A 24,178-nucleotide genomic window follows, 5' to 3' on the forward strand; every position below is an offset into this window, starting at 1 on the left:
CATATAAAGACCACTAGGACTGAAAACCCTCCCTGAAGGTAATTTGTAGCTGGGTTACTACATGCATGCAAATTCTGTAAAAGTATTTCTGGTAATTGTGTTTTCAATGTACACACACCTTAATAACTAAACTCTGAGAAAAACGTCTCTCTGTTGAGATCAGGAGACATTTGAGGCAGGTGGAAATTTTCAAGTTTTGAGTAAAGCGCATTTAAAGATAAGGTCCTAAGTAGGCTTTCATTGAAAATATTTTCTATATCATGCATTACAGAGGCACCTACCAGGGCTACTAGTGCTATCTCTTGCCCCAAGACAGAGGAGAGGTTCACCTACCATATGTACTGGTTATCTTCAAATTTTTAATTTTTGACACTTACATCCCTTTGCTTCTCACTGCCTCATTTCTTAAAAACAAAGGTTTTATTGAGTATGCAGCAATCAAAACCACATGATTACTATCTTCCTAGCTATAACCAATATAACTGCTATTTCATCTTACATTCTCACACCAAGTTTCCTTACCTCTGATGTACAGATAATTTGCATGATTGTGAGTTTAAGTTCAGCAATTGTAGTGAATAAAAGGAAAAATATGCAAATATAGAATTTCAAACATAAAGAATGTACGAAAATAATAAATTAAATTAATTTTAATAAATTCTTATTTTTGAGAATAAAGTGATCAACCTTGCAGTTTCTTCCCTACTTTTTTCAACATTTTAATAGTTTTTATTACAATTAAAGTAATTTACAATTTATTCATGTTATCCTTCTTTAAATACAATTTCTACCTGTGTAAGTGGCATTTAATTAGAAATTGGTGTATTACTTAGGATCTGGAAACTCCTTTTATAGCTTTTGATAATTTATAATGTCAACAAGTATTTTTGTTCAACAGTAAGTTACAGCCCCTATGACGGGGCTAATGTACTACTATTAATTATAAGCGAAAATATTCCTAAGGAGCCCAGATGTATTTGACAAAACTTCTTTTAAATAAGAACCAGCTTTATTCAGCAGAGGTGGCATGTGAAATTTGGAATTAAACACACATAGTAAATATCAGTAAAATCTTTGTATTAAAAGTAAAAATTACTGAAACTATGCATGAAATGCTTAAGAATACTTTAGCAACACAATTACAGCACCAAATAAATCAACCCAGTAAAATCTCAACAAGTTCTAATAGAAGCACCATTCTAAACCACATAAAAACATGTACGCATTCATTCAACTGGAATTATGCTCAAAGAATCTCTAGCTCACATGAATAAGGTTATGCAACTCTTCAATGCAAATTTCTGTGACAGCTGACATCTTGACACGTGTTCGATTTTCTTACAGTGCACCACACCAAGGGCGGATACAGGGGGGGGGGGCGATCGCCCCCATCGCCCCTTGAGCCAAGAGATGAATAACCGGGCACCTATCGAAATTAACCAAAAAAAAAAAAAAAAAAAAACTAAAGAATATTCGCGAAACAAAATCTTCTTCAGAGGCAAAAGAACATTTTTTCTTGCCTTTATAGGAATAAGAATTTATAACATTTTTTTCTTTTTTGTTGGGATTGAATTTTGATTTGAAAATATGATGAAACAGAAACCTTAAGATCTTTTAACCGAGAAAGAAAAAGTCTAACGGGCTAAAATGCAAATCATAAAGGGGAAAGGGGGAAACATAACCTTCGCAATTAGACATTCAGAGCGCCGCCGATTTTTTGATGACGCCAATCATTCTGTATAGCGTCACTCTAGGAAACCGCGGGAAATGTTCAGTCATTGTCTCTCTTGAATACATCTAACTTCCAAAGACTATGTCCAAAAGAAAACAAAGCAATTTATTTGGATTTTTCAAGAAGAAAGAAGACCAAGAAAAAACCCATGAAACTAGTGAGCTACCAGATGTTGTTAGACAAGGTACGTTTATGTCTTTTGTATTTTCTTTTCGTTTTTTTCCTTTTCTGATTCGACAAGTTTTGGTCTGTATGTGAGTGTGCATGCATAGATATTTTTAACGCCTCATAAACACATGCATTAAAAATCGAAAAGACGGCTCAAAAATATTGTGAACTGTAATTGACGGTTTGTGTTTTAAGCCTTTGAAAACACAAAACCTAAGTAAAGTTCCGGGATGATAATATTTATTAAAAATTTATTAAATTAGAAAAAACAAAATTGAATAAATTGACTAGGGCTATTCTAGCTGGGGTCAGTTTTATATTTTCTCTATGTATTAAAAAAAAAGTAAGGTCAAAGAAATAATGAAAGGAAGTCTGTGGCGGGCTTGCGTCCAGGGGACCCCATAGCACCTACAACCTTGAATATTTGTACAAAATTACTTCGAGCCCCCTCCCCCCAGGGTTTTCACCTGGGGTTTTATGTTTTAAACTTCGAATTAGATTTTTTGTAATTAATTTTTAAGACAGGAATTTTACATTAATTGCCTATTATCGGGATGAAAGATTTCCCATACCCCCGAGCATTCGATGTCGTTCGAAAGACATTTTTTTTTTCTGAATCAGATGCAGCTTGTTCCAATTTTATCAATAAATTAAAACAACTCAATCAATTTTTATCTAGGGAACCATACGATCTTGGGTTGGATTTGGCTTACTATTTAATTTTAATGATTTAGAAAGAAAGGTTTTTCAAACAATCGGCATATTTTACTTCTAAATGCGTAAAACTTTTATTTTTTACAGCATATTTATTTTCCTCTTGCCTTGTATTATTTCAGATGCGAGTTTGGAAAATGTGAAACGTACGAAAGTTGTTGACAGTTGTTGTAGTACACAGGCTACATCAGATATCGAACATTTTATCTCAGATAAAACTGCTGAAGCCAATTTATCCCCTAAAGAAATTTATCCGAATGATTTAGGACTATATATAAATGAAATGTCTTTATCTGAAAGACACAGAAAAGAACTGTTAGACAATCCTTTTAAACCACCAAAAGGGTTTAAGTTTCCCTACTCAGAGCACAATAAAAGTGGCAAAATTGAGAAACGGTACATTAATCAGTCACATTTAAATGATTACCCATGGTTGGTGTATTCGCATGAAAAGAAAGGTTTATTATGTAAATATTGTATCCTTTTTGCACCAGTTGAAGTGGGGGCTGCGAAATGCCAAGCTAAGCCTCAGATGCTTGGTCGTTCTGCTCTAGTATCCTTTTCGAAACTTAGAGGACAGACCGGTCATTTAGAATTGCACCAAAAAACCAATTACCACAGAAATGCAGTGTAAGCTGCAAAAGATTTCATACAATCTTATGAAAATCCTGAAAAAGAAGTGCAAAATATGTTAAATTCTGAAAGATTAAAACAGGTTACAGAAAACCGCCAGTAAAATGTAAAAAACCACCTAATAATAAATATGCATCTTGCTTCATGTTTCTCTATTAAAAACGCCCAATGTTCATTGTGGTTCTCGGTTCTGTGTTGAAAATGTATGCTGATGTCAGAGCTGCATTTATTTTGTACCAAAATAATGTAATGTGCACATGAGTTCACCTTTTTGATACCGATCATATTGCATCTCCAAAGTTTATTTTAAGTAATAAGTATTATTGTATTAACTTGTGCTTAATTATATGTTTGAACACCACACACACATACATACATACATACATACATACATACATACATACATACATACATATATATATATATATATATATATATATATATATATATATATATGGGTAAATAATAAAAATCTATCACCCCCCCCCCCCCCTTGAGAAGTTTCTGGATCCACCCTTGCACCACACCTGTTAAGGATTTCTTCCATAACCACTCGTTCACAGTCCTGACAACAAGCTTTTGAGGAGGTATTTCACCTTTCTAGCACTATGTAGCACCATTGCGAAAAAACATACTTTCTTTCTCAATGCACATCCCAGTAGCAGAAACTGCGAGATGTGAGACGTGCGTCACAGATTTTTCAGCGGCCTGCAGATAATTTTACCAAAGAACAAAAAGAAATAAGAAAAAAAAGAGAAACAACTTGGCAAAGATCGTTTACAGATCGTTTTTTGACCGGAAAGGTGATGGATACTTCAGCATTTTAGCTAGAAACATAATTGCCATATAAGGTCATTCACAAGATCAAAGTAGATAAAATGCTTAAGTGGCCTAAGTTTTGAAAAACAAAGCAGAATTGGATGTTTTATTTACCAAAAACTAATGGAAATAACCTAAAATGTGCAGCAAATTGTTTTTTTTTTTTTAAACAATTTTCTTGAGAAATGAAAAATTTTGTATTTAAAATTTCATCTTATCCTCTTTTTGCTTTGGGCGCAAAAGCGCTAAAAACTCTTCAACTCAAGTGTAGTCTCATGTTGATTTTTAGTTTTAAATTATTTTTTTTTTGCTAAAAATTCAGAAATTTATATCTTAATTTTTGGCGTAGTTGCCAGGTTTGGTCATTCCTATGATGTTGGTCCGAAAGACTGTTTAATTGCCTACATTTTCATAAATGGAATTGGATTTTCATTGCAATGCAAACTATTGAAAATTATGTAAAATGTTCCATTTTTTTTCTGATAATTCTTAATTATTGTCTTGAAAATGCAAAATTGCATCTTTAGAATATTATCTTATCTTCATTGCTTCAGAGGCAAATGAGCTAAAAACTGACTTTTTCATCTAAATTGTAATTTTTTAAGGATTTTAATGTAACAAATTCAAAAATCTATTTATAAGCATGAATTTTTTGTGTAGAGGCCATGTTTGGTCATATGCAAAATAGCAATAGACGAGTCTATTATTTGCTAAGTTTCCAAAAGCAGAATTGGATCTTTACCTCAATACAAACTATTGAAGGTAACATAAAATGTACAATTAATCATGTTTTTTTTTAAAATTATTTTCTTAAAACATGTGAATTATTATCTGCACAATTGTATTTGATTCTCATTGCTTTGGGAGCTTTGCTATAAACCAAAACATTCATCTAAAATGAAGTTTCCTGCCAACTTCTCATTTTCTAATTTATTTATTTATTCATTAAAAAAAATTTAAAAACCTGTTTTAGCTTAAAGTTTCCATATTTAAATAAAAATGTATTGAATAATTGTTTTTCATAGTGCGCAGAGCTCTATTTATTTTTATGAAGGTAGTTGAAAACCTCCCCCTTCTCCCCCCCCCCCTTTTTCATACTTCAAAACTCGGCGGCAGTGGTCGCCACTAATTTTTTCAGGTCTAGTGACCCTTGGCCAGTTGGAAAATGTCTGTGTCTTGACCTTTACCAGGGACTTGTGTATTTTATGAAAACTTAAAATAAAACTAATAATAATGCTTCAGATTATTTTCAACTGCCCAAAATAGTGTTGCAGACTGGCTAGAAAGTTTCTAGTTTCTGCTATTGGTATGCAAATAGGAACAGTTCTGTAAAATCTGCAGCCAGCTCAGAATCTTCTAACATGTTTCAAACAATCCCTTGAAAAAAAAGCTTGGTTCGGGTTTTCCATTCCCGTCAACGAGCACTCATCCTCACTGCCTAACCAACATAGACGCTTTCGCTGCGCAAATCAGTCGTGTACCAAATAAACTGGCCCAGCTCAGTCTGCTGACCTGACTGAGTGTATTGCATGACCACTTTATAGCTTTTCCTTTTCCTTCTAGAATGTTGCTAGCTTACAGTTGCACATTTGAGCATTATACTCTTTTGAGCAGAACTTCATGCAATACACTGACAACCTATTTATCCCATCCAGAGACTGCAGTTTTGTCCTTGATTGAACTCATCAGTCTGAAATAGGGAATAACTGAGCTGTTTGAGGCAAATGTCATCTCAAACTTTAGCTAATGAGAGATAAATTTACTTTATCTACCTAATTGTTTGCACTCTCAGCTTCAATCAGATGAGATCGGCTTCCAGCTTGGTTATTCCTTATTCCAGACTGTTGAGTCCAACCAAGGATCCAATACTTTCAAGTTTTATGCTTTTTCGAAAGACATTTGCTTTTACTATTTCCTAACATTTAACTTAAATAAAAATTAAGTAGTGTTAAATAAAGAATTGTTTGGAGCAGCATAGTCCTCAAGGGCTCTTGTGCCATTAAAAATTAATAAACCAACCAACCAACCAACCAACGACAAAAGTGCTGTCTTTGGATGGGATAGACGGGCTGTCAGTGTATTGCTTGAAGTTCTTATTTGTACTTGGCATTGTCCATGGACCTAAATTGAAAGTTTTAAAATTAAAACACCCTATCTTTTCTTGTAGTTATGGCCGCAAATGTTGGTTTACTTTGTATGCATGCTTAGTTTTATGCAGATTTCATTTTCTAGAAAGCTGTAGAGACTTATCCAATTGGGGTCTTCCATCCGCCATTGTGTATGCGTATAGAGCCAGGAATATCAACATCATGTTTCCGTGGCAAGTAGAATGCCTCTCAATGAAGAATGTTCTAGACGGTGGTAATCTGGTTTACTCTGCCCCTACAAGCGCAGGGAAAACTTTAGTGGCTGAAATACTAATGCTGAAGAAAGTGGTTGAGACGAGAAAGAAAGCCCTGATGATTTTGCCATTTGTGTCGGTTGTGCGTGAGAAAGTGAATTATTTTCAGGTTGTGTATTTTTTTCTTTGATTTAATTAAAATACTTCTCCTATTTAGGTTTATTTGTAGTATCAAATTTTTTCAAGTAGTTCAGTGTACACTATCTGTTTAAATTTAAATTCAAGAAAAGGATGGGGGAGGGAAGCAGGGGTGTTTGTGATCCGAAAATTTTGGGCTGACAACGCATTCTAAAACTGAAAGTTTATTAAAAAAATATAAACTTTTAAAATGTTTTTTCCACAATGATTCTTGTATTCATATTGCATATTTGAAGAAATTGAAGATGGACCCCTGGGGGAGGGGGGGGGAGCTGCCTCATAATTTCCAAAAATTTGAAAGTCTTCAGAAAATTTTACTAAAGTCCACTATCACCCCTGGAGGGACGTCATGAGAGAAATATTATCTAAAGCATGGCTAGGGGTGTTCACCTCTCAACACTCAATGTCATTGTAAGTTATAAAGCACAGGTAAGTAAAGCACAGTATCTGCAAATTTTGTTTCTGCATTTTTGTCATGTGTTATACTTTAGTTTTATTGTACAAGCTTGCTTATTTGGGTCCCGCTGAAAATAAAGTACAGAAAAACTCCAAATTCCAACACTTCCCTATTGTTAGGATGGAACCCAAAACATGTTTCTTTAAATTTCTCAAAACCTCATTTCTGCAGATACTGTGCTTTACCTTCCCATGGCAGTATATCTTTTTTTTTTTGAAGGGGAAATGTATCAAGAGAAAAAGCTTTTGTTTGTGATGGATGCTTTGCATTTATTATTTCTTTGAAGGAATGAGATGTAGCTGGTTTGGTGCATTTGAGTTTTAATTCATATTTCATTACCTAGTTGCTTACAAAATTTGAAGTTCAAAAATCAGTACTCAAGCTCAATTTCAGCTGCAGACAATACTTTAATAAATTTTATGACATGGGCGGATCCAGATGGGGGGGGGGGGGGCATAAGTGTCATTTTTTAGCAAAAAAGGCGGGTCATTGGTGAATTTTTCGAAATAGAATTCCCCTCAAACCCAGTTTTAGTGTATCTTTGGCCACTTAAGGTCATGACTCCCACCCCCACCCCCCTCTGGATTCGCGCCTGCTTTATGAAAACGTTTAAAATGAGATTTGTCTGTTTACAGGAGATGTTTCAAGATGCTGGCATTGTAGTTGGTGGTTATATGGGTGCCCATAGACCTGCAGGTGGTTTCAAAGCTGTTGATATTGCAATCTGCACCATTGAAAAAGCTAATAATCTTATAAATCGGTTGATGGAGGAAAACCGGTTAGATGAATTAGGTATGTATACTGAACCACTTTCGCACTAGTGACATACCTGTCATTCATCAAGTTCTGTTCCTATTAAAGTAATATTGATATACAAAAGATATTTAAGTGATTTGGTTATCAGTAAGTTGATTTACATTCTGGCACTGCTTGGTATGAGTTTTTTTCTCTTTTTGATATTCTGCCGGCAAATGGTCGTAGTACATTTTTGAAATGTGTATGATTGATATCAAAAATCTTTCTTAACTTAATTGTTGCTAATATGCTCCATCCATTGACTTATTATATTATTTGTAATAGTGTTGCGTTATTGCTTTATTTCATCATCGATTTCTGACCAGCATTCATTTTTCTTGCACTTATTGTATTGAAATCAACACATTTACATTTAATTTTTATATTACATATTTCTCTGTGTGCTATTGTGAATGCATACTGCAACACTTATTGGTGTACTAGGGATTAAAGTACAGGGGTCGAAGTAGTCCTATAACCTATATTTCCTATATTTTCAAAAAAAGCATCAAAATCGTCCTATATTTCCTATATTTTTCAAAAATGTCTTAGATTTCCTATATTTCCGTTTTTTACCCTATATATCTTTTAAAAAGGACAGTAAATAAACTTTCTGACATCGGGTTTTTCGCTGAAAGTACGTGCCCAAACGAATTTCAAATTAGAAAACTGAACTGACTAAATTCTGCAACAGGCATCTTCTCTCATTGGCTACAGCAATGTGACGTCACACTATAGTGGGTGGAGTTTCGAGAACTAAGGCTGAAGTTGGTTTTAGAATTTTGCGTTTGGGGGGGGGGGGGACAACAGCCGTTTGTTTTGTTTTCCATCATGGTTTTCGTTTTTGTTGGTATATTTTTGTGTTCGGTGCATTTTCTGATCGGAATGTTCTAATTTTTTTTTTTTGCAATCTTTTCTTTTTGTGAAATTTTGGGATCGTGGAATGTTAGTTCCTTATGATGTTAAAATGTAGTTTGTTTTAGTAAGTGGAATCATAATGGCGAAATCGCATCGCTTAACGAAATTTCGTGTGGAGTTGTTGAACCGGGAGGACATTAATTCTACAAATTTTGGTGCATGGTGCACTAAAGGAAAAGATGATTTTACTGCTTTTTGCCATTTTTGCAACTGTTCAGTGCCCATAAGCAATAGTGGATTTTCACAATTGAGGCAGAATGCTAAAACATTCAAGCATAAAGAAAACTCTGAAAAACGTCAGAAGGATCCTTCTCAAGCTCTGTTTGTGCTTAATACAAGTGGTAAAGGGTTCAGCTTAGATATAAAATCAAAGAACAGTGGAAGTAGTACTTGGGTCATGAGTGAGGAAGAAAAAATAAGAATTATATTTGTTCAAATTTTGTTTAGTTATTTAGTCTATAAAATACACTGTTTTTTCAAAAATTATTCTTTCAACTTCCTTTTAAGTCATTTCAGATGTAAAGTATAATTTTGTTTTGAGGCTTTTTTTTAAAACAAAATCATTTTGATAAGAATAACTAAATAATATATGATATGTATTATTTCTTTTTTCATAGCAAAATTATGCATATAATGTGTCCTATATTTGTCCTATGTTTTTGTGAAAAATGTCCTATATATGACAAGTCGGTCACTTCTACCCCTGAAGTAGTACAATTTGCTTGGAAATCTGTAATATGAAGAATTCCTTCTCAAAAATGCACTAAAAAAACCGGATTCTTAGTTTAATCATTCTAAGCTTAAATATAAACAGTGTTAAATGAGAGTAAAATATAAAAAAAAATTGTGCTCAAATATTTTACACTTTGTAAAATTCGTTCATAATGCGACTGCATGTTGAAACCTCATCCTTTGTAGACTTAATGCATTCACGAAATTGGGGGGGGGGGGGGGGGTTGGGAGGTGAAACCCCCTACCATTCTTTCACTTGGCTCCTCTATTGGCAAATGGGGATTACTGCAAGAATTTCGGTGCCCTACCAGATGAAGGTATCTGGGCTCTTACAATGTAAAACTTCCCTAGGCATTCAATTTGGCCTGGAGTATTCAAGGTCAAATGAATGCTCAATAGATCTTTCACCTGCTGTATAATCATTAGACATGAATGCTGATAATTTTCTGCATTTGAAGGTTCGCTGACTGGAGCCAGGTTTGAAACTATACCTTAAGAAGCCAAAACCTAACCACTACTCCACTCTGCTGACATTTGGAAAATTAGTATTGAATCTTCTTTCAGGAAACTGAGCCATAATTATTTATTGTTCAGTTTTTTATTCCCCAGCATAAAAATGATAAGTTAACACTGTAGGTTTTACTTGAATTATTCTTTGTGTTATATTTAAATGAATAAAGGCGATGCAGTCATGAATGGTGTACAACATTTGAGAATAGTTTTTATAATATCATTTGTTTTTGGCTACCGTTAAATCTTGATCTTATCACTATATAGAGAAGCTGCAGAGCATGCTGCTTACCAAATTAACTGTAATATTGAGCATCATATCTCGTATTTTTTGGATTTTTAAATCTTAATATTGGTTTATCCTTATTTGACAGGAATTTTAGTAGTTGATGAGCTTCACATGCTGGGTGATCATAGTCGAGGTTACTTATTGGAGCTACTTCTCACTAAACTGCTTTACAATAGCAAAAAGTAAGTTTTATCTTTTATGTGATTTTCAAATCATTACTTACCCAGTAATGAAAAATAGTTGTATATTTTATTTGCATTGAAAATATAATTGCTCAAAATATATCATTTTGAAAAGAAAAAAAAATGTAAATGATAATGAAGATTAATCTGACTCTTATTAACGGTTTTGAAGTATTTATTTTACTTTTCTATAAAAAAAATTTATAATAGCTGTAGTTGGGGCAGACATAACCTGGCAGCATTGTGGAGGCCACACTGATTCTAATCACAGCCATGGGAGTAGCCAGAGTGAGGCAAGGAAGGCCAACTGCCGCTTCCTAGAAGAGAACCTCTGATTCTCACCTTCCTTCCAAATGCCACCACAGATCATTTAAAATTGCAATTTTAGGACTTAAATTTCGAAAAATTACGAGGGAGAGCCACATAACTGCTTCTTCTGCCCTCATCTGAGCAAAAGTAGCATAAAATTCTTTTATAAGGGGAGAAGAGGATTATATTTTCACTCTAACTACCAAGGGCTGGACTAGGGAAGGGGGCAACCAAAAGCCACTTTCTTGTTACACCTATGCTTGCCCCTCCCTAACAGGAATCCTGGCTGTGTGTGTGTGTATGTAGGCATGTGTGTGTGTGGGGGGGGGGTATGTGTATGTGTGTAGGCATGTGTGTAGGGGGTATGTGTATGTGTGTAGGCATGTGTGTTTGTGTCTGTGTGCAGGTATGAGTGTGTGGGTAGTTGTGTGTATGAGTGTTTGTGTGTGGTGGGGAATGTGTATGTGTGTGTAGGTATATGTGTTTGTGTCTGTGTGCAGGCATGAGTGTGATGAGTGTGTGGGTAGTTGTGTGTAGGTGTGTGTATGTGTAGGCATCTGTATGTATGCTTGTGTGTGCGTGTGTGTGTGTAGTATATGGATGCAACCTGGAGACTTTTCGCTAGAGGAGCAGCATCGTGAGGAGCCGGTCGACGGTGATGCTGCAGAGGGTGCTCGCGGGAAAATAAAATGATAGCACATCAAAACTGTCAAGTGAGAACAATAAGCAATTGTGATTGCTCAGAAAAAAAAAACTAAAAAGGAAAAAATGTAAGCCCACTTGTTTAGAATGTTGTTAAATACTACTGAATAACTACACCATTGAAATAGTTTTATAATTGATACACACATAAGACAAATCATAAATTCAAAAGCAGAACAGAAGGATCAGCAGTCTGGGCTCATTCAAATTTAATGGGGTTCCTTGATTGGTCAAAAAGGAATGGTTCCTGACTGTTGATCCTTCTGTACTGCTTTTGAATTTATGATTGGTCTTATGTGGGAATCAATTATAAAACTGTTTTAATGGTGTAGTTATTCAACAGTACTTAATAACATTCTAAATTACTATTCTTATATTTTTTCCTTTTTAGTTTTTTTTTTTTTTCGGTTTTTATGCAGTCGGGGGTTTTTGTTTTTATTTAATTATTCTTTTATGCTCTCAAAAGTATTGATTTTTTTTTTAGAAATTCTTATAATAGAAATAAAAATATCAACTATTAAATCTAACCTTTTTTCCCTTTTCATTTTCATTTCAGAAATAATGTAAATATTCAAGTTGTGGGAATGAGTGCAACTCTGCCAAATCTCAACGTCCTCGCTTTCTGGCTGAATGCCGAATTATACCGTACAGACTATAGGCCTGTACCTTTGCAGGAAATGTACAAAATTGGAAATATGATTTTTGATGCTAAAACTTCTCAACTGAGCAGAGATCTCAAAAATATAGAACTGTCTTTTCCTAATGATTCTGATCACACTATTTACCTGACAATGGAAACCATTGCAGCCGGTCACGGTGTTTTAATCTTTTGTCCATCAAAAAATTGGTGTGAAAAGTTGGCTACAAATATTGCTAGAGAAATTTACAATACTGGTAAACCGTCTGGAAAACTACACGGTAAGTATTCATGGTTTTATTATTTTCATTTTATTTCGTTTGTAGCTCATGTTATTAACGTTCTCATAAAGACAACTAATAAATTTATGGGCAATTTCAAGTTAGTGTTGCTTATACTCAAGTGGATCAAAATCTTGGTAGGTGGCTGAAATAATTTGCAACTATTGTTCCTTTATAAAAAAGTTTTCTGGGCGAAGATAATAGTTTCTATTTCATAATTTTTTCATTTAATGCCCTTATCTGACAACTTGTCATTCTTGTTGCCATTTTAAGGAACTCAAAATAATATTTTATGTTAGTTAATGAAAATACATTTTTATTTAGTGCATTTGAATATTTTTCTATACTAGTTGTAAAGTAAAAACAAGTTATTCCTTCAGTACAGTTTTATGACATTTCAAGTTGATTATGTAGAATTTCTTTTTTCATGAATGTGTTTTTATTTATGGTCAAAATTCTTACTTCAGGTAATTCATCTGTGAATAATTTAGGAGAGAAATTGCGTGAGCATATAAATGGTACAGCTGTTAACAGCATTCTTCAACAGTTAAAGGAATCACCTGCTGGGTTGGATTCAGTTCTGGTTCTTACGGTTCCGTTTGGAGTTGCCTTTCACCATGCAGGTTTTTATTATTTTGCTTTCAGTAATGTTGTTTTGATACTTTTTAGGAAATGAGCGCAATTTGATTAGATTAGATCAGTGATGCTCAACCTATGGCTCACAGGACAAATGCCATCTTCAAAACTGAATCATGTGGCCCGTTATTTACAATTTTATGTACAGAAACCCCATGCTTGAGACAAATAACTTCTCCACAGTTCCTTAGATCCAGACAAATAGTCATAATGTTGCAAGTTTGGAACCAAGTATTTAGGAAGTTTTCTCTGTTTATAGTGTTACAAATAAAAATCCATGCTCCAATCAAATTGCTTCTCCACAGTTTTCTAAGAAGCAGACAAATCGTCATAATGTTGTGAGTTTGGAACCAAGTATTCAGAAAATTTTCTCTGTCCATACCCAACTTTTAATGTAAATCTTTAGGTTTAAATTTAAATTAAAAGCAAATAAATAAATAAAATAAAATAATCAGAGACTGGTTTCGGAAGAAAAGTTGCAAACTTCACATTAGTACAGTAAACATCAAGCAATGATTACAACGATGCATGTTTTCCAATGTTTTGAAGAAAAATTTTAAACGTATTTGAATTGCGTATGTGTTCTAGCTTATGATATCCACCTTAATATGAAGTCTGGTACTCAGGTTAAAAAAAAAGGTTGGGCATCACTGGGTTAAACTAAGTTAGGCAGTCTGAATATAAGATTTGAATTAAAATGTTAAAAATATATTTAGGAGAATCAAGATAAATTAATGTATGTTATTCTTGTTTGTTAGGAGCCTTTTTGGATCTGTAAGTCTTTGAATGAGAGTACAGAAGTGCTTCAAAAATGGGCTTGTTTGCAGTGATATGTCATAATGATTATTTTTTTTCATATTGACGTATATCAACTATGTGTGGTGTTGAAGAGTCATAAAATTATATTCAATAAATTTATCAACAAAATTTCTGCTGAAGTTAGCAACTCATTGCCGTAGCCTCCTCATCAAGTGCTGAAAAAATATTTTCAAGATTTGGTACAGTCAAAAATAGGAACTAAGTTAGCATAAAAATTGGATTTCAAACCTCCACCCCCCCTTTTTTTTAAAAAAAAGCTTATTTTTAAAATGAAGTGTTTAAAATAATTTCAAGTTATAGTGTACAAATTATGCTTGGAATTTTTATTATTTTTTTCATTTCTACTATTTCTTTTTTGACATAAGGAAAATGTTATCTACCCACCAGCACGTTTTGTAGTAACACTCCTAATAATAATTATTTCTTTAATTGTTTTCAAAAAGGTCTATATGAGCATACAATGATACATATTTTGTTATTTTGTTTAATAATAAATATTGCCCTGTAGAAAGCTATACTTATAAGGAAGTTGAGCTGTATTTACTTATTTAATTAATTGTCAAATAATTAAGAACTCTTCTAATATGAATATTCAATATTTTTTAACTATTATTCATCTATCATTGTGACTTTTTAAAAGTCAAATAATTCTTCTTACACATGTTCTACTTAAACCAATAAAACCCGGTTTTAACCAAACAAAGAATTGTTTATTTATTAATTTATTTTTTTTGCCAACCCTGTCTCAAATTATGAGCAAGTGCTATTAATGTTTATATTTACAGGACTAACTTTTGATGAGCGTGATATTGTTGAAGGTGCTTTTAAGCAAGGAATTCTCAAAGTTTTAGTAGCCACAACAACTTTATCCTCTGGTGTGAATCTTCCAGCTAGAAGAGTTTTGATCCGATCTCCCTTGTTTTGTGGCTCTGTTATTGATGTTTTGAGCTATAAACAAATGGTCGGAAGAGCGGGAAGAAAAGGAATAGATAATGCAGGTATTTCATAAGATATATGAAGCAATGAGAAGCAAAGGGATGTAAGTGGACATTTTCAAGTTTTGAGTAAAACATGTTTAAAGATAACATCTTAGGTAGGTTTTCATTGAATTTTTTTTTTCTAAATCGTGCTGTATAGCAGGACCTACCAGGACTACTAGTACCATCTCTTGCCCTAAGACAGAGCAGGGGTTCACCTACCATGTGTACTGGTTATCTCCAAATTTTTAATTTTGCCACTTGCATCCTTTTGCATCTCACTGCCTCATTTATACTTTTTCAAATTTTAATTTCTTGGGTCTACCCATCATTTTTCTCTTTTGAAATTGATTTGTTGTAAAGTCGTTGAATACCCAATATTTAGCAATGCCCATGTGCCGAATACATGGAGCCTGAGGTGCTTGGGCTTTTTTATGTCCTTTTTTTAGAGGAATGGTGAGTGCTTTACTTGTGGAGGAATTTCTTTTTGTTTGAGGAGTGTTAATGATAATTGGATGCCTCACTTGACAAATCGATTAACTCCATAAAACAAAAAGTCGAGAAAAGTGATGAAGATAGTGTTATCCATAGGAGTGAATAAGCCCTCATGTTACATTTTCTGCCATCACATGATCAGAAATATACTGAACCAAAACTTTAATATAAATTCACATGCTAAGCATTGATAAAGCACTATTAAAGCAGAAATAAGGTTTTTTTTTAAAGTGGAGTTAATCGATTCAGCAGTTGAAGCATCCAATTGTGAAGTTTTTGAAGAATTTTTTGGCCTGCTTTAAACTCCAGATAAACCCCAGGGAAAGATCAGGGTTTGCACTAAGCATTCACCACCGTGCCAAATGCTATAAATTTGTAAATTTGTTGAAAGAAATTCTGATTTGGCAAAAGTATTGGTGAACGGAAAATTCTCAGCAATTAAAAAAGAAGAAAATATCTTATTCATTGTTATTCATTAAGTGTTTATTAAAATGAAGTCTTTGGCTAAAACTTTTGAATTTGGCTAAGACTTTTAAAATTTGGCTATTTTGTTGACTAGTAATTTGAAAATCCTAGCGCAAACTCTGAAGGAAAGATATTCTTATGTCTAGACTTACTTTTTCAAAATTTAAGAGGACTGCTATGGCTCACCACAAAACAGAGCTGTAAAAACATTCCTTAAGAGCAGTGACATGGTCTAATTGAACCAGAGAATTTGCATACCAATTTTTAGATTCTTTTACTTTTAAACTTCTTTTACTTTGACCAATTAACGATGAATGTATGTGAAATTCTGCAAAACTTATGAAATAAACATTTAAACAGCAGGAATCCGATAATTGTTTACGTAGATCGGGGCTGTTTCCAGGCCATGGCAAACTGCTGACCCCATGCTCATTTTTCCATTTCTGAACCTGCGTGTGAGTTTAGAGAAAAAAAATACTTAATCCCATGTCAATTTAATTCTAATGGCTGGATAAAAGTTTTTAAATTGTTACTTATCAATTTTGCCCTATGGCATGGAGCAGAATCATCCTGGAAAAGGACGTTTGGAACCGAAGTAAAGTGATCCCGGATAGTAGAAAGCAATTTCTCCTCCAAAATGCCAATGTACACCTGAGCGATTACTGTTCCTTGCACAAAGTGAAGCCCACCAACTCCTTGATCAGAATTACATCCGCAAATCATCTGGGATACAGGATGCTCGACTGTGTGTTAAATGCAATCGGGATGATATTCCTCTTCTTTGCAGCACGGGTGATGCAGTTTAATTACCACCACTGTAGTTTATTTATTTCTTGGTAATTTTTATACTTATATGAGTTAAGTAAAATTTTCCGTGTCTTTCATGTTATTTTTCATTTGTTTATGAGCTTTTGTGAATAACTTAATAGGTGAAAGTATTTTGATATGTAAAGATTCTGAGAGGAATGCAGGCATGTCATTGGTGAAAGCAGAACTACCACCTGTTAAATCTTGCCTCATACGATCTGGTAAAAATGGTTTGCATTCCAGCTTAAAACGAGCTATCATTGAGGTAATTATTTTCATTAAGTTGAATTTTTAATTGCGTTTTACTGAAGCAGAAGTAAAAATTTTTGTGTTGATTTATATTTTATATAACAGTGCTGGCCAAATTATTAGACTAAGACTGTTTTAAAAGCAAACTCTTTATTTATTACATAACTATAGACACATTAACGAACAGTGAAATAATTATCTAATATTTAGTATGCAATCCCTTGTTCTTGATGAGCATTTTAAGTCTTTTTGGTATACTTTTCACAAGGTTTACACCATTTCTTAACTTTTTAAAAAAGGAGGTAAAAAATTTTTTATACTCACGATTATATATACTCACATACACATACTCACTAATTACCTAAAACTAACTTTAAATATAACAGAACACACTAATAAAAAGAACTAGTGAACTGTTTAAGCTGAGTGAGGTTATGTTCCTGGTAGGTAGATAAACAAAGAACATAAACAAAGCAGACAGTGCTGCCACCTGCAAACATTAAATTATGCTAAAATAATGTAATAATCAGTGTACAGTATGTACTGTACTTTAACAGTCAAATAAATAGTATTTTAGTACAAATAGTGTATAAAAAACAAAAAACAAAATAAAAAAAAACTCTTTAGTCTAATAATTTGGCCAGCACTGTGTATATATATATATATATATATATATATATATATATATATATATATATATATATATATATATATATAAAGAAACACTATCATATACTGTATTTATAATCTGGACACGTCAACCAAAATGAACTTCACCACTCAGTTCAATAGGTGCCATAGGCTGCTCTATCATACTGGTAGACAACAAATTTGATAGCAATGTAGCAATATAAGGATTAACCAAGAAAGAAAAAATTCTTTTAAAAGAAGGAAAAAATGAAAAAATCCCAAAATACCCTGGGGCCTCATCAGGGGGTTCTCCCCAAGGGTAGGGAAAAACCATGAGATGTTTCGTGAGTGCTGATGGCGAATTTACCTAAAAAAGCAGCACTAGTCTCCGACATCTCACAAAACTAGCCATAGGGGTATATATATATATATATATATATATATATATATATATATATATATATATATATATATATATATATATATATGTTTCCTTTTGAATGTATTTATGCATTTCAAAACTAAAGATACTTTTGCCGTACTTTACTAAAATGTACTTTTCTGTTCCATTTAATTTATAAAGATTTTTTTGTTGTCAATTAATTCTCATTTTCAAACTTTTCATCTTCTTTTTTCAATTGCTTCATTAATTAAATTAATGTTGCATGGATCATAATAAACTTCGTTATCGGTTGTAAATTGCTAAAATATCCTATCATGGGTTATTTGTTTCCTTTTACATAATGCTTTACTTGCTTAACTAACAACAGCATTCGATCATGTTTGTTTTAAATCCTGATTTCAAGTCTAAAAAATCAAATTACTTTGTCTACTTAATAATCTAAAGTAGCTTATAAGTTTATCAAACATTCAAAGAATTTGGAAAAATAAAAAATAGATAAAGAGGTTTTACTGTGTTTGCTGATTAAGTTTTTGATTTAATGTTTCAGGTGATAGCCAGTGGTGTTGTCTGTTCTCACGAAGAAGTTGCTCAGTATGCTGGATGTACTCTACTTTTTGCTTCTATGATACATGAAAGCAACTCCAAGGATCTATCAGATGATGACGTAGACGCATCCATAAATAAATGCCTAAATTACCTTCTTGACAATGAATTTATCTTTAAACAGGAAAAAAATGAAGAGGGTATGTAAAATTATCTTTTTAGTTCTTACTTATCTTAGTTGAAATATCAGTTTGTAATTTTATAAGTAGTTGCAGATTGTAATTCATACCTTAAAGCAAAAACTGGCAGTAAAGTTTAAACACGCAATGCTTAAAGCATACGGGACAGATCACTCTGTATGACACCATTTTTGCATATATATGTCCTTTGCTTTTTTTCGCTAATTTGTATCTTAGAATGTATTTTCATGCAATATTTCTAGAATAATATTGTCGTTTTCTGTGAAGTTCTTTGATTTTCTTTAAAAACTTACATTGTTTCCTTTTTTTAAAGTTTATCTTCTGCGGGGAGTTTTGAAAGTTAGTAATGCTGTGTGAAGGTTATCCAAAACAATTATCTTTATTGAAGGTTTGAAAAGTTCTATTGAATTATAGAAAATGTAAAAATTGCACTTAATGTCAACTATTACTATCGGTGGAAAATATAGCTCAAGTTAAAAAAATCATGGTTGAATTTTATGGAAATAATTTTAATAAATAAAGCATGAAAAGCTTAATTTCATGCGAGCAAGTTACTATCAATTCAATACAATACAGAATAAAAGACTGAACGCACAGTCACAGGCTATTTTGACTAACTGAAAATGAGTGGGATTTTGGCAAGAGAATGTAGTATTTTTCAGTATGTTAGAAAATGTTTCAAAGAGAAAATTTGAATCATTAAATAGAAAGAACTTAAAAAAATTAACTAAAAAAATAATTTCATGACATTATTTGTGTAAGTATCACATGGACCTTGCATTATAATTTTTATAATTTTGTTTAACAATATACATTTCAGAACTGAATTTGATTTCAGCAGTACTAATGTCCTTTAATAAGCAAAATGCATTAAGTATCTGCAATTTTACACCACATTATTTCATTTACTTTTCTGTTTTTCTCACATATTTACTTCAATATTGGTGGTAAAAATTTATCTTTTAAAATTTCAGGTATCATTCAGATAAGCTACAAACCAAGTCAGCTGGGTCTTGCAGTTTTAGCGTCTGGATTTTCTCCTGAGGATGCTTTGCGGGTGTTAAAAGAACTTCAGTTAGCTCGAAGATGTTTTGTTTTAGAAAATGATTTACATATCTTGTATGAAGTAAGTCACAAATCATGTTAAGAGGTTATGTAAAATATTGAACTTTGCTGTTTATAGTTGAAATTAGAAAATTTGATTTGTTTTTCATTTCTACTTCTGTGATATGTATAGTTAGCATTTAAATGGTTACTTAATTCAAGTGGAACGTTTTGGAGGCCTGTTTAGGGCCTTTTCTGGGGAATAAAAAAATTGTTTGAAAATATGTCTGACACTTTATAAAAGTTATGGTTGAAAATGGACCCTTCACAAAAATAGTTAGCATTAAAATAAATTCTTCCCGAAAAATCTTGGAGCATCAAACCTTAATCCTCAAAATGAAATTTCTTCAGAAAATTTAAAATCTTTAAAACCAAAAAAAAAAAAAAAGCAGTTTTGGCATTCATTAGCATAAGACCCTCCTCAAATGCTGAAATTCCTTTTTGTAAGGCTAGTAGTTTACTCTATCTCTCTTTAATCAATATAGGAACTATACACAGGTATTTTTGAAAAATTTGTTAAGTTTGCTAGAATAATTTACTAAATGAGTACTTAAAGAATAAGGTTTTATAGAACCCTGCTTTGTGTCTCATTTTAATCTATCAAGGAAAAAAAGTAAGACATTATGCAAGGAGCTTTTTGGCTTTCAAAACCCATCAATAAAATGCTACAAGGAATGTTTTATTAAAAAAAAAAAGAGTTTTTATGATTTTATTGTTTGTATATTTCCTTTAGAAATTTTTCCAAAATTTGAAATATGCGATCTGTTCTCTATCACTCAACCACTAACAGAAAATGCATTGTTTATGTATAACTAATCGAAGAACATATCTGTAGGCAATGCAAAAATGTATTGAATCAATCTTTAATATTCTTTTAATATTCTTTTGTATAGTTAGAAATTTTGAGTAAATAATCGGTTTTTTAGCTTTAATTTATAGTCTTTTTACGTTTTATATTCACTTAGATATTTATTTCTGAAATGAAGATTTACGCATTAGTCGGCACCAACTGGCCGGTCGGTTTTTTGCCCAAGTGAGTATGGCAAAATGATTGCTCTTTTCGCGTTTAAACTCAAGTTTTATTGTGTAAATTGTTTTGCTAAGCATTTTATGAGTCCTTGATCTGCTCAGTTAGGGATGTCAAAAGAGGCGGTCTTTTCTTACTGAGCAAGATGTTTTATAATGCGAAACATTTTGCAATACTCACTGGAAATTCAGACCGCAAGCTTCAAAGCAGAAGAATGGAAGGTTCTTTCTCTTCTTATTATTATAGCTGAATGGTCAGCACTCTAGGGGAAGGGAAAAAGATGGGGGGGGGGGGGGGGCGGGAACCAACTGATTGTGAATGAAAGGAAATCCTTGAAAAACCGCATTCAAATGTCTATGTAATGCATATGACATTTTTCTTTACCTTTATTATTCTTTTGTACTTATGCCATGTACTTTGGGAAACTATGCAGCTTCAATTTACTTCAATGGAGTCACTAAGTTCATACATCCAAGTTAATGCCAGAGTCAAGTGGATAATTATTGTTAAATAAATTTTACATTTAATCTGATTCATTTATAAAAAATCAATTCATAATTCTTAAACACAGTTTGTTGCACTCAAACATATTCTTGTCATAAAGTATTTTTAAAAATTTTTAGAAAAAGTGGCAAAATGATTTTATTCTCGCATTACAGGTTACACCTCCCTATTTAAGTGAACAAATGGGAGCAATAAACTGGATGCAGTTCTTATCAATTTGGGAAGATCTTTCTGATGAATATCAAAGAGTTGGTGAATTAATTGGTGTGCGAGAAAGTTTCATAGGACTTGGAGTCCAAGGGCGGCTTAACAGAAATGATAGTAAAACTGCACATAAACTTGCTATTCATCAGCGATTTTTTGCAGCCTTAGCACTGAATGATCTAATTCAGGAAACTCCCCTGTCTGCTGTTTCTGAAAAATACAGTTGTACTAAAGGCATTTTACAGTCACTTCAGCAAACAACATCTACTTTTGCTGGTGAGATTTTCAATTTTTATTTTTTATTTTCCTCTGTTTGTTAACTGTTTTAGTGGTATGACACTATGAATTGCCCATCTCATGATCTAGGAAACTCAAAATTTAGTACTAAAAAATATTGTATTGTGCTTTTTAGGGTTTAATGAAAAAAATTAATTGAATCTTACCACTACACATGAATTGGGGTAACATTTAAGTGACAAACATGCCAAACTTACTACGTCAGAAAATTTTCCTGGCATACTCAAAAACTTTCAGTTGTGATAAAATAAAATAGTAAATAAAAAAATTGTTATAAATTTTTTCTATGTCATGAAATATAATTTGGTTTCTGATATTGTAGAGCAGAAAGATTGACCGAGAGAACTTAAAAAGCGTGTATTTTCTTGCAATTAAAAGCAAACTAGCTTGAAATTAAAAAATCTTGCTAGTAATGTTAAGCAAAATATTTTAAACAAATGATAGGAACAATTTATTTTGAATATAATTATGACATTTCCATAAACTTTTGAAACTTTTTGTTACATTGAGTAAATATTGCACCTAATTTATATATTTTAAAATCATTTGTTACAATTTTTTTTGAAATAAACATATGTTGTTGCACAGTCAAACAAAAGAAGCATTTCAAAACACTACAAGTTCTAATCTTTCATAAAATGTTATTGCAATCAATGTTTTAGTGTGCCTCTATTTTCTGACGATTTAAATAATGAAACTCCTACCTGTTTAGCTTTTTGATTGCAGTCAGGGCCAACAAGAGGCCATGTTAACTGAGTTAACCATGTTAACCTTGTTTTAAAAACCCAACTTAAGTACAGATAAAAAAGAAAAAATGCCTTGAATATTGTTTTCAAGAAAAGTGAAACAATGGCATAAAAAGTAAAATTTGCTGCCTTAAGCACCTGCCTACTCTACCTTATTAGAGATTTAGCTCTGAGTAGTAATCTTACATGAGTTAAAAATACTTTATATTTTACTTTGAATGTTATTTACACCTTTTTTAAAGACATTTCTAAGCAGTTTCAAGTCTTTTCAATAAAAAAATTAATTCTTACATGTACTTATATGTTAAAATGAATCGTTATTTTAACACCCTTAGTTTTTTTTTTCCTTGCTGTTTTGTAACAAGAGCCTTAGTTTATACTGTGTATTAATGAACTTTTGAATTTTAGGAATGTTGACAATTTTCTGCAATCGACTTGGATGGCACAATTTAGAACTGTTGTTTACTAACTTTCAAAAACGAGTTCATTTTGGTGTGCAGCAAGAATTATGTGAACTTGTTCAGCTGTCCACATTGAATGCCCAGAGAGCAAGATTCTTGTACAATGCAGGATTTGAGACCATTGCTTCTTTGGCTAGTGCTGAGCCCAAGGATTTGGCCCTTTTACTTTGCAATGCAGGATCATTTGAAAGGTTAGTCACATATGATGATCTTTCCTCTTCTCTTAATTATATTTTTTCAGCAATCAAGAAATTGCTTATTGGTTAGTTTGAACTCAGATGGCGTAGGGAGTAAGCTAGTCAGCTCGGTTTAATTGGGTAAAATGGATAAATGAATACCCGCATATACAAATAAAATCTCCCGGAACCGAATATTTCCCCATAGATTCAATGTTAAAGATTCCCGCTAAATTGAATTATTTCCCCGGATAATAGAATAATATTGATTGCCTTTTACAAGCATTTTTGCTGAGAAAATTTTGAATGAATTAGAAGTAAATAAATATAAAGTATAATAAATATAAAGTAATATTTTCCCCCGACAGCGGGCGAGAAAAACAACATTCATATTCTATCAAAGCATTTCCACTATTCTATACAATTTCTTTTGTCTTTGGCATTATATATATGTATAAATGATAGTGCAGTCAATGAGTAAATTAAATAACACAAAGAAATAGACACATTTTATCCACAGGCCGAGGAGTCAGTCACCTTTCTCACCTTTAGTCACCTTTTGAAAATTTGGTTACTTTTAGTCACCTTTTGCAACTTTTGTCACCTTTCTCACCTTTCTTGAAATGCGTCTTAGGATTTTTTTTTAAATAATTAAATCTTTGAAAAGTATCTGAATGATAGCTTTAACAGTGAAATTAATTAAAAAATAGCCTTAAATATGCTCCCCCCGCACCTTGTTGTTGTTTTAAAAAAATAGCTATGCTACCGGGAAATCAGGGAATTTTTTTTATCGCTTGCAATTGCACCCTATGAGCAGAACCAGTCTTTCTATCCCTTCTACAGATGGACTTGCTACTTATTTTCGGGAATGTATGTTAAAGGAAGCATGTTTATCCTATTATACTTTGAGCTTTGATGAAACTACCAATGTCAAAGACAAAAAAGAACTGCAACGAACAATAAAATATTGGTCTCAAAGGCCAATGTTGCATCACAACAAGGCATCTCAAAACTTTCT

The 24,178-nt window shown here is 32.6% G+C and overlaps 1 protein-coding gene across 1 annotated transcript in view; it reads left to right on the top strand.

Moving 5' to 3' along the window:
• Nucleotides 1-3,415: 3,415 nt before the first annotated feature.
• The window catches only part of LOC129230143 (DNA polymerase theta-like), a 63,392-nt gene continuing 42,629 nt past the window's right edge, over nt 3,416-24,178 (top strand). The window contains 12 exon segments of the mRNA XM_054864546.1: nt 3,416-3,434; nt 6,299-6,576; nt 7,698-7,854; nt 10,392-10,488; nt 12,056-12,417; nt 12,885-13,040; nt 14,658-14,870; nt 16,739-16,881; nt 18,446-18,641; nt 19,616-19,767; nt 21,432-21,756; nt 22,932-23,175. Coding sequence (XP_054720521.1) covers nt 3,416-3,434; nt 6,299-6,576; nt 7,698-7,854; nt 10,392-10,488; nt 12,056-12,417; nt 12,885-13,040; nt 14,658-14,870; nt 16,739-16,881; nt 18,446-18,641; nt 19,616-19,767; nt 21,432-21,756; nt 22,932-23,175 — 2,342 coding nt within the window.

The sequence above is a fragment of the Uloborus diversus genome, chromosome 9, assembly GCF_026930045.1.
Source record: "Uloborus diversus isolate 005 chromosome 9, Udiv.v.3.1, whole genome shotgun sequence".
Classification (NCBI taxonomy): Eukaryota; Metazoa; Arthropoda; class Arachnida; order Araneae; family Uloboridae; genus Uloborus; species Uloborus diversus.